Here is an 18121-nt window from a genome sequence, read left to right on the forward strand (position 1 = left end):
TCAGCTCAAGGTTTTATTCAGAAATCCCAGTGATAGCAGTGAGTTCTGCATTTAGGAAGGTGTTTTTTTCTTTCTTCCTTCAGGAGTTTCTCTTGTCCTGCCATCTGCAGTCTTAAGCCTTTTAATCTCTTTAGCTAATTTATTATATATGCTAAACTAAAGGATTTGTTTATTTTTTTTTTTCAGTTTATGAATGTTTATGATGCTCAAGACCTCAAATATAAGATAAAATTTTCATTGGATTGAAACTCTTTTTTCCTCAGTCACATGTTTTATTGTCTTTGATTTGCTACTATTATTTTCATTGTGTACATGAGGAAATAAACATGAGCAGTGTGATGACTGCAGCATGTATATACACAAGCTATTTTTGATAGTCAGATAGTATTCTTGTATTACTAACTATAACCTTTCCAGGAAGGTTTTGTCATAACTTTTGCTTTCAGTCACACACTGTTACCATTATCTAAGCTTTTCATTAGCTTGTGTGCTTGGGTACTTCTGCATAGTTTAATACGCTGACTTACTGTGAAGGGATAGCGATAATCTGTGCCAAGTTAGCAGCACTTAGAAATGCTTTCTTCTTATTATTTCTCTAATGCAGCAATAACGTCTCTTAAAATTAGTTTCAGGGTCATCTTAGCAATCACTTTCATTCCCCAACAAAGAAACTGATTTAAGCCTCCATTTTTAACAAGGTCTTAAATACCCCATAACTTCAGACTATTAGAACTGTTCCTGTACAAAACCTTATGTGGAAAAACAGCTCTCGAATAAGAGTTTATTAATTAAATTATTAAAGAGTTCCTTTATTTATCAGAGGAATCTTCATTCTTTACATCTTTTCTTTCTGTCAATCTCTCCCCCAGTTTTCCTCTTAATTTAAGGCAGTGGTCTATATATACAGCGCCTTCTCAAGACCATGAATTTGTGGTGCTACTTTGGCATATGAAATGATGGTTTCTTTCTACTATTTCTGTTCTTCTGCACAGGACAGGACACTAGCTGAATATTTTTAACAAAAATTAGATTCCAGATTATTAGCTACCCTAATAGCAAGCTTTTTTGTTGCCCTGTCCTCTGTAATTCTATTCAGTTTACAGAAGGATTGTGTTGGAATCATCACTGGAGAAGAAAGAGGAGATAAATGAAACATCAGTAATCATTAATAAGAAATTATTCAGGCTCATTAGGGCAAGTTTTGAAACTTAATGTATTTGGACAAGAACTGTGACTTGTAAGTATATCCACAAAGAGGTAGGCATCTGTGGTTTCTACAATTACAGTGGCACAAAGCAATGTGTATTTCTTAAGACACAGGAATACTGAGTAATGCAAAGGATCAGACCACTGACAGCCTTATGAAAAGGAGGCTTGTACATATTTGACTACTTCCAGAAATTTTGTCCCTTCCTTCAGCAAAGTTGGACTCCATGCTGGCTTATTTCCTTTCTATCTCAGCAGAAGCTACTCTTGAGGAGAGACTTTATCAGAAAATGTTTTGACATTCTATTGTTCTGGAACTGGAGTGAATGATGAAATAAGGCATTCAAATACATCTGCAGTATTCAGATTTTACAGCTGTCTCTGTTGTTGCTTCCTTTTAAAACCCATGGAAGAAAATGCTAACTGAAGTTATTGATCATCAGCCTGTGTTGATTCTGTGCTCAATTCAGCAGCAGGCCAGCCTCTTTACAGGATAAAATAAGCAATCTTCTGCAGTAGCTAGTTACAGGAGGAAAATCTAATAATACTGCAGGAAAGTGATGTATTGTATGTTACTCAGCCTTGAGAAAAGGAAAATTAAGATTTGAAGGGTTTTGTACTGAGCAGAGGCAAGAAACTGGTCTTGGTAAAATTGCTAAAAATGAGTTATTCTCACCAGAATCTAATAATCAAGACCCTTTCTAAATAGTCAGTTTCACAGCTATAGATCATGTTTTCAGGCAGTAGAAAATAAAACTTTTTCTGATGGAACTGTTGGTTAATTTGTAAAAGGAAAGCTATGTAATGAAATAAGACAACTGTTTGTTTACAACTGCAATTAATAAAAATCTAATAGTGGGGATGGGTATGAAATAAGGGAGAAATACTGAATGGACAACTGAAGTTAAATTTGATATGCCCTGTGATCAAGTGGAGCTAAAAATACTGAGAAAACACAAGCAAGTCCATGAGGAAGAGGAAAGCAGATGAACTAAGCAATGAATATTTTGTTCTTGGCCAGTAAAAGTGAGTGAAATGTTGATCATGAAATGAAACTGGCAAACAAAAAAATTGAATATTTCATGTCAAAGTGTTTATAAAACGTTTCACTGAGGAACTTTGATAAAATCTTATGATGCACAACTATTTTAGTTTTAATTGCATTATGTAATTAAGTGAAAAAAGTCACTGAAAATTTGTCAAGTAGCTCTTTCTCAATTTTAATTTGAAAGATCTCAAATGGGTATAAATGAGTTATATGTGCTACTAAGAAGTATTCCTTTACTTCATTCTCATGGAGCAACACACTGTTTCTAATTACACTGTTATAACATGCAACATATTTTATACATTTTATATTTAAATTATGTAATTAATGTCATTTACCTATTCCCTTGCTAGTAGCTTTTGACAAATAAGGACAAGTGAGTACTCAGCTGGCTGGTTGTAAGAGAGATGTCTGTAGCACAGTGCTGAATGCAAGCCAACATGCTCTTCCTCTCAGCATGGTTTATTAGCTGTGGCTCAGTGCCACTCTCACTGTGGTACAGAGTTGGCTGTGATCTTATGTGGGATGCTGGTATAGCTCCCTGAAAATAACAAATAGATCCAAGGTTTTGGTTGGTTTATTTTTTTCTTCCTTCATCTCCTACGTTTAATAGTTCAGTTATTAATAAAAGCTCTGAGAATTCTCTCAGAAGAGGTAGTAAACATTTTAAAAAACAAGTAGCAAGCTTGCATTATGATGCATCATTCAAGTGTCTGTCACTAACAATTGTTCAGAGTTAGGGTTATTATTTTAATTTATTGTAAAATCAGAAGACTTCTAGTGCCTTATACTTTCTGTAATGCAGTTTAATGCAAAACTGTGTCATGGATTGAATTGCTCTGTGGAAGAGAATTCTCCAATAATATGAAAGGTCTCCCTGAAGTATTTCTGTATTGTAGCTACTTACTCAGCTAATTTTAGAAGGGGGAAAGACTGGGGGGAAGAAAATACTTAGAAAACGTTTTTGTTTTGTTTTTTGTTCTATGTTTTGCTCATGTATAGATCACTGCAGTTCCGAGGATGAAACTGAGCTGGGACAAGAGTAGAAATACCAAAAATACTACAATACTGTATGATTTTATCAATGTAAACTCAAAGAGAAATTTAACTCCACTCTACCTGTGGAGTTTTTTGTTGTAATGGCATATGTGGCACAAGTGGAGTCACTGTGCTTCACTGTAAAGATCAGCTGAACTGTGAGCTAATCAATAGATGTGACAGAAAGGTAACCTTGGAATGGACATGGTTAGGTATTAGGTACTCAACTTCGCATTTCTTTTATTTTTAAACATTTTATTTATTTATTAAATACTGTTTTGAGTTCAGTGCAAGTGGATTTTGGACAAATTACTATGTAAGACTTGCCAAGATGAAACAGTGAGGGAATGCTTCTCCTGTGTATTTACTTTTCCTTAAGTAAGATGAAAGAGGATATTCTGGTTTTCATACTAAAACATCTGTAATCTAAGCTTCAGAGCATGAGAAGTCTGGTTTTTTTTTAAAAAGACATTTGTTATAGTTATTGTCTGATTTATGAAGCCAGCTAAATGTGTATTAGGCAATCATGTTTCTCAGCTTTGAAGAACACTGCTGAATTTGGAGAAGCATGCCTTCTTAGCAGTTTAAGGTATAGAGACACTGCAGCAATGAAATTATCTTGACACTTATCTAGGGTAACATTATGCATCAGTGAGCATTTAAAGTCAGGTGATGTGGCTGGAAGAAATAGGAGCTAAAGCATTGACTGCTGTTGTGGAGGGATAGCATCACTACTTGTCCTGACATGTTTTGGATGAAAATATAGCTGACAATATAGTTTATGTTAAAATAACCTAGTAAAATCTACCCTTGATATTTTGCTGGAGGGAGGGGAGGGGGAATAGTTATAAGATACAAAATCTGGAATTTTCTTTTAATTTGTAAATGCTCTTTGTTTCACTAGCTTTCTAGATCCACTTTTATGTTTCAAATGAGAGTTGTCTATTGCTTGACCTGATGGCACCACCCACCTGCCTCTAAGCTCTTTGATCACAAAGGCAATTCCAAAATAGAATAAAGCTTTCTAAGCAATTATAGTATGGCATTGCCAGCATAATATGCTCTTGCAGTTTAACCAGAGGTTAAGGTACTAAAATATATTGTACTGGCATTATCGGTAGAGTTTTTTCTATCAGTTCTTTAAATGTTCTTTCTTAATGCAGTGCTGCAGTTTAGCTTGGTTCCTAAGTTTGGGTATCACTTAAACTCATTTCAGTATCGACTGGGATTATTTATGGGCTTTTGTAACTAGCTTTTTTGGATATTACTGTTACTGTCTAAAGAGTGAGGGTGTTTATGGCTAATTCTGTAAGGAAAAGTCAGGTTTCATAATAATAATTGCTTGTTTGGAGTAAAATAGTAAATTGTGATTGGGCAAGAAACACTGCAGTTTCTTACAGTCATTTATTCATAAAGCCTAGCTATCTCTGTACACAAACATAATGTTTTTTATATCATTATCCATGAGAGTCGTGCATACACTGTGCTGTCCTCACTCCCATGTTGCAGGTAGACTTGGCCTAAACTATCTTTGATTTCCTTTCTGCACCATGGCCTGGCAAGTACTATGGGAAGTATTAGCAACGTTAGTGTTGGTCACCTTAGTCATTTGCCTATTGCTAGTCAGGAATTCAGCCTCTCAGTTAATATAATGTGGTTCTGTGTGTATAGTCTAAGCAAAACCCATGGTGCTTCATCTTTTCCAACGTTAATCTATGATATAGTTTGCATAGTGGCTGTTTCAGATGCCCAGGAACACATCTAAGCTGTCTGTGGTACTTGCTGGTAGCACTGTGGTCGAGCATTTTTCAAGACTATTCTCCAGATACATGAAATTGATTGTGAGAAAAGAGACACCGAAACAGACATGCTGGCAAGTGAAAGATCCCTACTGCTTTAATTTTTTGTGTTTAAACCTCTACGGAATTATAATTTCCAAATACACTGATAAGTGGCAGAGACTTCTAGACTAAACCTCTGCTTTGGATAAGATACCCACCTTCCATCACTTTTGCCATCTTTATCTGGATAAATTTACTAGGCCTCCCTGACATGGAATAAACATGCCAGTGCTCAAGGAAGTTACTTATTTTACAGAAATGTGAGCTCCAGGATTCACCTTATCTGTTTTCACTCCTGTGTTGGGGCAGAAACTGAGGAGGAGATGAATCTCTGCCTTATCCGTGTTCTTCAGCGCGGGAATTGCTGGAGGCATGTTGAAGTTATGGGGCATGTTACGGTCACTGTCACCCACAGGAATGTGATAGTAAGTGCTGTGGTGTACTCAGTAACCTTGCAGTCTCCTCTTGAAGTCACAGGGGGAGCAATAAATACAGAGAAGGGCTTTGGAAGGTGGAACAAGAGGGGATTGTTCTATCTATTATTTTTGCTTTTAAGAAAATATTGTACAGAATAGATGGAAGGAGAACATAGCTGTTAGGGACTTAGAAGGTAAATTAAAGCTGCAAGTAAGGAGGAATAAATAGTTACATTTTGCCAATAGATTGTTTGTGCAAGCTATTGAAAAATTAAAAGTAGAAATTATTTTTGGGACCTTAATGGAACAAAATGCATGAATGCATTTCATCAAAGCCTTCTTAAGTTGTCCAAGATCCACATGTCCACAGCCTCCCATGTTTCTGAATAATGAAAAAGTCAGGTTGTAATGTGTTGTGGTATGAATAGCAGAGACAATACATCAAGTGGTTTTTAAATTAATCTAGAAACTTTGTTGACATTTAAATGATCAGATGCAAAGAAAAAGGGAGTGACAACTGCAGGAAACAAAAATTAGTTCTAAAAACCCACAGCCAATAATATATGAATAACAAAGAAGTGCTTTTCAGTATCTTGAGTTTGAACAGATGTTATACAGATATTTTATAAGCAACTGTAAAATATGGGTGATGATGACATCAAAAGTAACTGTAAGTTATCTGGAATGGAGATAACTATGTGAGACATGCAATAAAATCTCACTTGCAGCATTGTCAGTAATACTATTTGTCTATAGAAAGTTCTTTCTAGGTAAGAAGACAGATCAAATGTGGTATTGTTTTATTTCTGTGACTCCATTCTCTGGCTAAACAGATTGGTTTTTTTTTCCCTTTCACATTCCCAGCTCAGAGCATACACTAAGAAAACTCCCCTTGAGTCAGATTACTATTTTAAACAGAATTTCATTCACTCATCTAGGCCACACAGGGCAATATATGTGTATATATGCAAACACACTAATGTATGAAGAAAAAAGAAAACCAGCAAATTTACTTCTGATTTTAACTGTCTGGAGAAATATAGATATAACAAGACTGCCACTATAGTTGTATGCTGGATCATACTCATACTTAACATCTCTCTGAAATGTGGTGGAGCAAAGTAAAGTGTTTCAGCTTCCAGAAGAGGAAGTATTGTGTAAACAAGTTTATTAGCCTTTCTGGATGCTGCTTGTCTCTAAGACTCCTCTCACATTCCTGTAATTTCAGTATTGTAGGATTAAGGGATTAAGGGTTTTCTTTTTTAAAATAAGTTATTTAAAAGTTCTGGTGGTGGTCCATAAGCCCTGTGATTTAAATGGTAAAGAAAAATTTCAGTCTGGACTCACATATTCTCCACATTTTATTCTTTCCAAGTTTGAATCATCCTGCTCTTGCCTTCAATTATTACTGGTACTTTTTTTTTGGAATGAAGATATTTTCTGGATGTCTTTTTGCCTAATCATAGAAAATACTGTGACTGCACTTTTCAACCTGTGGTCTGCAATTCATTCCAGCCTGTTCTTCAAATATTCCTCTGTTGTGGGTCCCATTTCCTGGTTTTACATATCTCAAACTTCCTTTCTTTAGAATAAACAATTTTTTTTAACCTTGGCATAAACTGGCACATGGACTTTGTGTGTCCAACCATGCTTCACAAGCATGTTCACAAGCTCGAGTGTCTAAAAATGGAAGAGAAAATATGCACTAGTTACTGGAAAGAAAATTATAGTATTGTAGTGGAATATGAGCAGCATATAAATGGAAAAAGCCTGAGGGTTTTGTGGGGAAGTGCCATATCTTTAAAATTCATTTCTTTTTGGATAAGTCTATAGGGGAGGTAGACAATGTTAATTTCTACAAAAATTAACTTTATGGTTTCTACTAGTTGTTGGTTAATTTACTCTTGTAGGAAGAATCTTCTTAATATTTGATTCAGATGGTCTTTCTTTTGCATTTGGGTAGAAGCAAACAGAGCTCAACTGCAATGACAGGAGTGTCAGCAAAAATAGCTTTATCTTCCTGTATAGGTTTCTACAAGCTGCTATGGTAATTTACCAGTGAAATCTTTCATTTCCAGGTGGATCATTGCAATTCTTATCATATCGCCTAAATCCTTTAATTTGCAGTGTCTTCCAAGGTAGGCAAAAGGTCACTCTCCAGCACCCAAAATTTTTGCTTTCAGTTGAGGTTGGTGAGAATTTTCTGGCAGGCAATTGCCAGCAATATATATGCAAATACTCTGTATCTCTCTTAGGTATCTACTTGCTGGAAAAAAATGCAAATACATACTTTGCCTTACAATGGTATTTCCTACAGGACAAAGTAAGATCAATGTATATTGTTGTCTTGGCATTTACTATAAATATGTCTTTTTATACAATATTTTAGAGTACTCAGTCTACTGACTAAATCCCAAAATGGATATTATATGTTTCTTTGTCTAAATGGTTAGAGATTTAGTGGTTTTGTGATAATGATTTTTGTCTGCTTCTGCATGTTTTTTCTCTCAGGAAATTTCAAATCTTGCTCATGTTGTTTAATGAGCTGGCTGGTCAAGCATCTGATGCCCCTGTGGGAACTTTCAAAGTCACTGAACACATGTTTACTTAAATCTAGCTGACATTTCTGTCTGTTTGATTTAATTGTATGATTTCCATATTTAGATTACCAATCAGATGGAGCATAGTACAATCATTCCTTTGCACTATAAACATGCATGCATCCTGCATGGAAGTGGGCTCTTTTGCTGTTGGTCCACATGGCAAGAGTGGTTTTAGATTCTACTGGCATTTGGGTAGACTTTATAAGTCAGTTTTAATTATAAATAAAATTTTGAATCTCTAATGAAAATTCTAAGTGCAGAATTAGTCTTCAGTACATTATTCTCAGACCATTTCAGTTGCTATAATCTGGTGAAACTAGTCTATTACAAATGGGGAAGTATTTATTTACTAGTTAAATGCTAAAATCCTAAAAAGAAGCCTGATGTTATAAATAGTCATATTATTTATACTTAATTTCATTTTATTCAAAAGTATTAAGATATTTTCTATTTGCATGCTTCAGATTCTTGCCACTGAGCATGTAAATATTGATGATAGGACTTTTGAGCAATTATTAATTAATTTGTTTAGTAAAAATCAGAACTTAAATAGTTTTTGCTTCTGATGGAAGCTTGGCAGTCCTCCTGATTTTGCACAGAATGCACTTCCCCATGCTGAGATCAAAAAAAAAAAAAAAAAAAAAATTGCACCACTGAAAAGTATGTATTCTGGGTGTGTTCTAAGTGTTCTCTTCATCCAGTTTGTTTGTTTTGGGTGATAGTGCCTGCAAGCCCAAAACTTCTTGGTGATAGTGCCTTCCCCCTCCCCCGGTGTGCCTTTAACAGGCAGTAAGCAAACTGATAAATGCTTTCAAGAGGAGGCAGTCCATCTATAGATCTGTCTGAGGCTGACAGCAGTGTTACCCCAAACTGTCATACAAGGATGTGCCCCATGTGCTGATGTAAAGCACAGTTACCTCCTAGGAAGCTACACTAAGCTCTGAAGTCATGTGGGACTGGATAGCTACACAGAGGTGTGTATTTTAGATTCGTATACTTTATGACAGTTCCAACTTTCCTCCCCAAAATTAAATCAAGTCAGTTTAATTGTGCTAGAAGGGAAGAGTGGTCCTGTGATTGCCAAATGACCTACATACGACCTCATCCTTAGTTTCTGACATATGTTGAGGACAAAGACTCTTGTTCTATTCTTTTCCAAATGCTGAGGTGACAATATTTTCCTGCCAGCAGCATCTGAAAAATTAGCCTCTTCTGACTTAGTCTTGCTTTTCCTATACTAAAAAAAAGAAGAAACAAAACAACAAACCAACTTGGAAGGGTGGAAGAGAAAAATAATATGGCTTTCCTCCTTAAAAATATTTTCATGTTGTTTGTTGCTTTTCTTGGGGAAAAAAAAGCAGCAGAAAATGTGGTATACTTGTCACCCTTAAAACAGTGATATGGTAGGGAATAAAAACTTTAGGGTTAATCCCTTCTCCCTTTTTTTTTTTTGTGTGGGCAAGTAATCTTTGGGACATGGTGAGGCAGAGAGAGATGTCTGTCTCAGAGCTGTTGTTCATGAGAGACATGAACTGACAGAGGGCATGTCTGCAATAATTTGATTTCTGTGATGTTTTTCTGTACAGCATGTTGAAGTTAGCCTAAGACTGGGGGAGGAGGGAAGTAAGTTTTCAAGGATCTAATTATTGAATCCATTAAAATAATAATAATACCACCTCAAAAAGAAACAATAAACCTGGGGTGGATCTTCGTCACATAATTTAATACCTTTGAGTACACAAAGCTGTCAGGAGGATCCTCTCTGGAAGCTGTTTTGCACGGGTCGTTGCTGGCGAGCAGCCAGCGACAGGAGCTGCAGCCCAGCTTGCTGTAGCTGCCAGTGTTCTGTTGTGTAGGAAGGGAGCCCAGAATAGCAGCCTTCTTACTACCTCCCTCAGGGTGCTTTAGCAATTTCTCAAAGGTCAGTAGAAACTAGTTATCAATTAAAGGAGCTCTCTCTCTGCTTTTAATGTATCTTACAGGTAGTGGAGAAAAAGCTTTCAAATGCTTTCAAATCCTGCTTCCTCTTCCCTGGGAATACTTTGTGAGGATCCAAGGCCAGTTGCTTTGTTGATATCATGGGGGTCAGCATCAAGGTAGTCCAGAGAATGGGCTAAGAATGCTGACTTGGTCAGTTTGCTGTGGCAAGAGGAAAGTATTGTAGCAAGTATTCATCCAGTAGCCTTTGATAAAATGAGCATGCCCGTAGAATTAGAACTAGACAGTCTGGCTCCCAGGCATTGATCTGCTCCCAAGAGCAGTCTCTCTTGAATAATCTGCTTAGTTTATAAATCAGTCAAAAGACAGAATAACCTGATGGCAGGTAACAAATATATTTGTGAGATGGATCTGGAAACAAAAAGCCAAATGGAGGATTTTGAGTTTTGCTTTCATTAAAAGATGGAGAGTTTAATTGGGAGGCTTAGTGACAACTTGATATTGTTTAGACAGTGATCTATCTGAAGAAAGATTAATGTTAATTAAAGTGGCGTTGGAGAAATTCAGCAGATGATAGCAGCCAAGCTGGCTACAAGCTATTTTTAGAAAATTTACTTCATTGCATTTGATATGACTCATTTATTAAGTTAACAGATGAATCAATAGCACAGCTTCTCATGGCAGTCTCTTAATGTGGAACTGTATGTAAAGATTGTGTTCATAACTTTGGTCAGAATTCAAATTATAAAAGCTGACCCATATGGATTCAGCCCAAGTGTGCAAAATGGAATGATACTCCAGTATTACTCTGCAATAATACTCCAGTGAGACCGTCCAAGCATGGATATATAGAGGGCACAGGGGAAAATCAGCCAGAAGTGCAACTTGCTCTATTTGGGAAGTAACACAAATAGATAGCAAACAGGTCAGCTGGGTAAAATAATATAACAGAGTAAATTTATTAATGTAACAATGTAATTTTTTTCTCTTTTAGTTTTGTCATGAATTTACTTTTTGTTGGAGCTGTGGTTCATGGTTTCTTGCCCCCATTTGAGCACAGTTTTTCCTGGTTTTCAACTTTCCTTAACTTGGATGTAGTTTTCTCTTCTGTGGTGTTCAGCTTTAATTTGTGAAATAGTAATGCATCCATCTGTTGCAATGCAACTGTGTTGGCCTTAGTTCAGTTTATTTCCTGTATTTTGCTAATTTCTTAGGTTGCTATAGAAACGTTGTTGTTATCCCGAATCCTGTTTGTGAACTTTCACAAATCCAGTCTGAAAAGATAAAAAAGACACTACATTTCTTTTAGCTTTAAAACTTTTGTTAAAATAATTATATTTATTATTTCCTGATTATTTTTATGAAATTTATATATTTTCTGATCCTTGCCTTAAAGGCCTTTTCCAGTTTAGCCCAGTGTAAGATATGATTTTTCATTATTATTGTGTCAGCTCTTATTTCTACATCTAGGAATAATTTCATTTCTCTTTTGCAAAGAGATTAGAAAATTGGGCTGTCTGTATTACATTCAAGGTATGATACAGAGCTGATAAGACTAATGTCTGTCAAAATTTGAATATAAATTCTGGTATGTTTGGGATTATCTCTTGCATATACAAGTGAAACATTAAAGGTAACTAGTATTTAAAATAATTTCACTTTTAAATAGTGTGTCTTGCTATAGCATGCATTTTGGGAGAGAAGGACTTTGCGGATTAGGTTTCTCTGGGTGAAGCTTGGGACCATCTTTTCAGTGTACTGGAAGTGGCTGGCTGTGTATTTAGCTTTGCTCTTGGTTGGGTGTGTATTATCAGAGAGAAAATGCCATTTCTGTTGGACAATGCTGGATGTTGAGTAGTTCAAATGGAGAGCAGTGTAATGAAATCTGTTAAAAAAGTAAAATATGTGAAAGATGAAGAGTGACTCCACACAAAATTTGCATCCCAGGAATTCTGGCCATTCTAATGTGTTCTTTGCTGCATTATATTTAGCATACAAAGCTCATTGTAGTTAATGTATACTCACTCAGGCTAACTGGTCCTTTCCCCTTCTGATCACAGTTACTTCTTGAAACATTGTGATTAAGAATATTACTGTAAAATATTCTTTAAAAAGCAACGTGCAGAGAGAGGTTTTTCACAGCAAAGTGAAAAAATATGCCACGTGCAAGCCCTCTGTCATGGTCTCTGTATCATCCTATAGCTGAAATCTCCTGTGTATAATTGTCTGGTCTCTGTTCTTTCAGATGTCAGTAATCAAATCAAGGAATTGCACAATGACAAGCAAGTTTCCAGACAGGCCACAATTGATGGTTACACTTAAATGTAATTCAGAGAAACACTTGAAATAGAAAGTTTTCCTCAAGCTGGACATATCCATTATTGCATTGATTTTTGATTTACTTTGATTTTGCTGGTTTTTCTTAGCCATCATCACAATGTTTCTGTTTTTCTCTGTTACTTGTGTGTGTGATGTTGTCCAGTCCCTTACACTTCAGTCTTAACTGACAGTTGAGGATTTGTGATAGTGATGTGGCTGTGGTAGCTGCATCCTCCCAGTGTGTGTGACGCCTTTAAACTTCTGTGAAACTCGCAGACAAACTTTATGTACAAAGTGAAATGTCTTTTCTATGTCTTTTGCCAGTTAAATCTGTACTATAATCTGCTATGGTGAATCTCTTTTAGAAGTTAAAAGATTGACTGAAATCTAATGTTCTGAAATGAAGAAAGTATAGACTTCCTTAAAAACTTAATTTCAAATCTGAGACATTGATAAAATTATATATTAATGTTCTCTGATTCTCTTTCAGCTTCAAATTTGTTATTGTTTATGTTTGTAGACTGGATTTTTAAGATAAAGATGTCTTTGTAGGATTGTAAATGGACTAAGAGATATGTGAGCTGTGGCTATCAGTGAGAGATTGTTTATTTAAACAGTAACATAATTATTAACATGTCATTCTCTTTCAAAAATGTGGAATTGTGGTAGCTGACATTTTACTTTTTAAGAGTGGTACCATTTGAGCTGCAACTTGGCAGATTCAGAGTGTGCTAAACTCTTAACACAAAACTTTGCAGAACTGCATAGTGATGCTAATTAATGGTGTAAGCTAGTCAGATGAGTTTACTGAGTCAATGATTTTGATTTTTTTTTCTGATATTCCAAGAAAGTTCTAAATAATTGTGCCAAGGATGGCCCATAAAGAAATCTGCCAGGTGAAATTCCATGTTGCTGGAGTGCTGGCAATAGAGGTTCTGCATTCTCCTTCTGCTAGAAGGGTAGAAAGTCAGTGATTTTTGAAGTACTCCAAAGTGCAGTCAGGAATGGATCGCAAAGAAGCACATAAAAGTTTCTTTCTTATGTTCCTCGTTCCAGTAGCTGTGGGACTGGTCAGTTGCACTGTTTAGATGCCACCTGAGCCACTGCTTGTTACTGTTTGATGAAGCAATCCTTTGTCGTGATGCTAAAGCCAATTTCTTGTAGCTATCCCTAGAAACAACAGTTGAACAAAAGTAATGAAAAATAAAAGTTCATGTTTGTTCTTGCACTGGCAAAAAAGTTTCAGTTCTTTCCAAATTTAAGCTCACTTAATGAATGGCAGCAATGGAAGTTGCAGAGGCAATGGGAGAGAGCAATTGCTACACTCTTTGGCCATGATGAATTTGGGTGTAGCCCTGTCTCTACCTTGGAAATCACAGCTGATGTTACCTGAAGCACTGATGGACTTCAGACTTTTCCTATGCACACTTCACCCTCTGTGAAAAACCTTCAAACAGTTCATTTACAAGTATGGAAAGGCAGGATTTAGGTGGAAAATCTTACTGTATTTTCTGTGTTATTCTCTTCTTCTCTCTTTCACTTGACTAAACAATATTTATAATAATTTCAAGATATAAGAAAATACATCTGTGTAGAAATGCTGATAATTAGAAAAATTCCAATAATAGGGAGATAATTCAAATACACATTTGATAGGTGTCTACTGGTTTACAAAAAATAGTTTCTTATGTGACTTCCATTTTTGTAGGATCCAGAAAATGAATAGTATTGCTGTGTAGAGCCAGCAGGAGGTCATTAGTGCACTTATATTTTTAGGTCTGAATTGTCACCATCGATGAGACTGCTTCATGAAATAAAAGAAGCCATGTCTGCATGTCTCTGGGGAAAATGTAATATTAACCACCATTTATAGTACATGCTATTCATGCATCTTCAGTATGTGAACTCTTCTTTACCAGGATTTCTGCAGGATTTCAAAAAGTAATTTCAATTAATTCCACATAGGAGAAAACCCTCTATTTTTTTCTGTGTCAATGCCTGCTATTACCCATCATCCACTTTTTATTACCAATTAACTGCAGAGATTTTTCAAACATGGAGGCTATAGAGTCTGTGTGATTTGTGATGTCTGTACATGCACATTTAAATTAAAAAAATCAATTTCTAGAATTGTATTTGGATGCATTTCAGACTGTGTAGCAGCATAGTGAGCGCATCAGTATTCAAACACTTAAACTCATCCATATGCCTTGCCTTAGACAATCAACAAGAAATCATAAATATGATTGCCATTAATATAAAAAATATCATCCTACTGATGGTAATTTTGCTTGGCTGACTTAATTGTTAAGGTGATGGACACCTTGTTTCTAGTATTTGTTAATCACATACAGATTTTTTTGTTGGATAAAGAAAAGGGATTTTTTGCTTTTGATTTGGGACTTACTGGGTTTTACCTCTAAATTGGTATAAAGGGTATTGTGTTTTGGAACAAGTCATAAGACTATTAACATACTATATTTTCTGTTACTGATTTTGAGAACTTCTTTTTTTTCCCGATTTCAGGTTGGGTGGGACTATATCTGCATACAAGATAGTGCCAGATGAAATAGAAGAAATCAAGGTACAGTATTATTGCTATTCAACACTGAATTTCTTTCTTTGGAAAATTACAAAAATGTTACATTAAAAAGCCACATTATTTCTTACTTTGAAGTGTATCATAGGGGAGAGAGAAAAGTGTCTTAAGTAAAATTATTAGAACCATATTTATGCATCTAAAATAGAATTTTAGTTATTTTTACGATTACAGTTTACCTTCAGCTTAAGCTGACTTCAGCAGGATTTGTTTGATGCCATAAACCTGTGTAATTCAACCTATTTCTGTTTTGCTACCTGAAGACAGATGGGGGGGACTCTGATGAGTTATACTTTCATAACAAAAAATATATGTAAGTGTCCTTCTGCTTTTGAGATCTAAAGCACATCCATATTTTCCAATATATTGTCTTAAGGGGATAGTATGAAGTCAAAAAATTGTTATAAGCTCTTTGATTTTGAGTAGTGATAGCAATAAATACTGAAGTTTACCTTCAAAGTAATGTGCATGGTAACAAAACTCACTTTAGCTAAGTCCACTCGTGAAATGTGCTTCAGCAATTTGTCAGGTTTTTTTTTCTGTGGAATGAAAGATGGGTACTGGGGGGATTTTGGCCTGGATATGATAGTATAGTTTGTGTAGCTGATTCCTCATTTGGTTGTTAGTAGGTCAGTCTGACCATCCTGCTTGCTCATTGTGATTGCTTAACCCACTCTACTGTTTCACATACTTATTTTCAGCTGTGCAAAGAGAATTAAGAGTAGTTGTAAAATCTTGTGAAGGGAAATGACTGTATAATATCTGATGTAGACATGACTTTGTAGTGTGCAAATGGTGAGAATTTATTCCTCTTCAATTAGTATCAAACCCACTGCAAGCAAGTCACTGCACAGTGGCTTCCTGTACCTGCATCAGTCAAAGTTATCACACCATCATGATCAATTTTTATTTTTGTCATCTAAGATTCATGGACTCCTCTATCCTGAATTTTATCAAGGGGAGTATGATTTATTACTGGATAGATCCACTATTCAGACTTTGGTCTTGGAATAAAAGAGTAAAAGAAGGCTTTCAGAATTAAATAGTGGTATTTTCATGATGCTCAGAGAACTGCTCCACAAGTATTTTGAAAATTACAAAACACTAAACCACAATCTTTTTACTTTAATATAAGAAAACAAGTACCACGGATATTTTGTTAATGTTGAAGATCAAGAAAGCTGATGTTTCTGGCTTCATCATACTAAACTGAGTTCAGTGAACAAAGAAAAATGAAATGTTGGGAGATAATAAATAATTTTACTTTCAGGAACTTACTGCAAGATTTGTAGTGACAGGTAGCTTGTTTCTGGTAGCTGTCCTGTCTTGTTCAGGTAGTGGGGTTTTGAGGTTGTATCGAAAGTCAGGCCACTTCTCACACCTTAAATAGTTGAATTTCTCAAGCTGCAATACATGTTATTTATATTAAACTAGGCACTACTGGAAGATGCCAAGACAGACAAACATATATTCGATATCAAAAAGTATTATTTTGTCCATATGTATTCTGCATAACAGCTGGTAAACAGCGAGACAGAGTATCCTTGCAATAAATGTAGGGGGTAGTTTTAAATCTGAAAGGCTCTCCTAGTTGATTTGAGTAGAAAAAGGGAGAAAGGAGAAAACAGAAGGCAAATAAGCTTGCTGGAATATAGCTTGTTATTGCTTCTTCCATGTACCTTAATTAAGTTATTTTACCTCACAGCTATCACTCCCCTGTTTAAACATGAAGTATTAAGGAAGTTAATTTGATGAAATATGCAAAAATAATAGCTTCACTTTTAAAATCTGATTTAACTTGATGGATTGTTTTCTGATAGTCCTTAAAAAGTGAACTACTTTCTTAAATGGCAAAGGAGATATTTCATCAGACAGAGAGCAATAGTTACTATGACAAATAAATAAGTCTCTTAGCATTTGCATGTGTTCTAGAAAAGGTGGTAGATTAAGCTCTTTTGCAGCCCAAAATAACTTATGAGCAAAACCAGTGTATTGGTTTTGTTAATACATGTAATTACATGTAATTATGGCAGAAGGGATAAGCTGTGTCCTAACTAGTCTCATGCACCATACCAAGGTTAGAAAGGATTGTGTAGAACCAATCATCACTATAGGTCCACAGCATCTGTATCAGTCTGAAACAGTATCCTGAAACCTACCTTCCCTAGATTTTTGTCTCAGGTACTTAGGTTCCCAAAGTGAGAATACTCAACAGGTAGCCTTTACCTAGATACCATCTCAGGCTTCCCCCCAAAAAACTCTTCTAGAAGGTAGATATGTCCTCTTTCACATGATCTTCTACTTCAATAGAAGAAGCCTTCAGAGAATGCATAAATGAATGTACTACCATCTGCATTCCTGTCATTCCTCCACACCAGTTAAAGCAATATCACTTCATTTTCAGTACCTGCTGGTTTTAAAATATTTCCAGAACTGATAAAGACAGTAAATATAGAAATTGCAGCACATTTCTGAGAAAGTGTCATTTTTTCAACTTCCTCTAGACTTCTATTCTCATCAGAATATTCATCCTATAAGCAAGAAGCTTTTCAAACTAGCAAAAACACACTGTCAGATTTCAGCCTTGCTCCTCACCCACTATGTTATAGCATGTGCCTAAAGGAGAGGTCTTCCAAGCCAAGTGATTTTGTGTACATGGGGCCTGGTGAGCCTATCAGGCACACTTGTTTTGATGAACAACACAGAGACTGTCTCAAGAATAAAGAGCAATTTATGACTGTTACAGATTAGGGAAAGTTTACATGATGTGCCTATAGATTTATGTCAACAGTATCATCTTATGGTCTGTAGTCCCATGAGACATGGTCTTTTTGATTTCCGCATTCTGCCATCACAAAGGAAATATATGATGTGGTGAAAGGTGGTTATTATAGAAGAAGACTCAGTGAATGAGAAAACCATTCCTTAACAGATTCCTAAAAAAAAAAAATATATATATATATATATATATATATATATATATACTTGGTTTGGTAGGATTTGCAAGTCAACAACAGAAAGGCATTTGTTTTGTGTTGAGTTCATGTGCTTTCATATATACCTTTCATGTAGACATATGCATGCATCTCATCTTAAGACCAGAAATTTATTTT

At 35.6% G+C, this 18121-nt stretch overlaps 1 protein-coding gene across 22 annotated transcripts in view; it reads left to right on the forward strand.

Annotated features, from left to right (window-relative positions):
• Positions 1-18121, forward strand: part of GPHN (gephyrin) — a 279199-nt gene that overhangs the window by 99638 nt on the left and 161440 nt on the right. For all 22 annotated transcript variants that reach the window (XM_068193120.1, XM_068193123.1, XM_068193122.1 and 19 more), the window contains one exon: positions 14936-14993. In XM_068193120.1, the coding sequence (XP_068049221.1) occupies positions 14936-14993 (58 nt within the window). The remainder of the gene's footprint in view (positions 1-14935; positions 14994-18121) is intronic.

The sequence above is a fragment of the Anomalospiza imberbis genome, chromosome 6, assembly GCF_031753505.1.
Source record: "Anomalospiza imberbis isolate Cuckoo-Finch-1a 21T00152 chromosome 6, ASM3175350v1, whole genome shotgun sequence".
NCBI lineage: Eukaryota > Metazoa > Chordata > Aves > Passeriformes > Viduidae > Anomalospiza > Anomalospiza imberbis.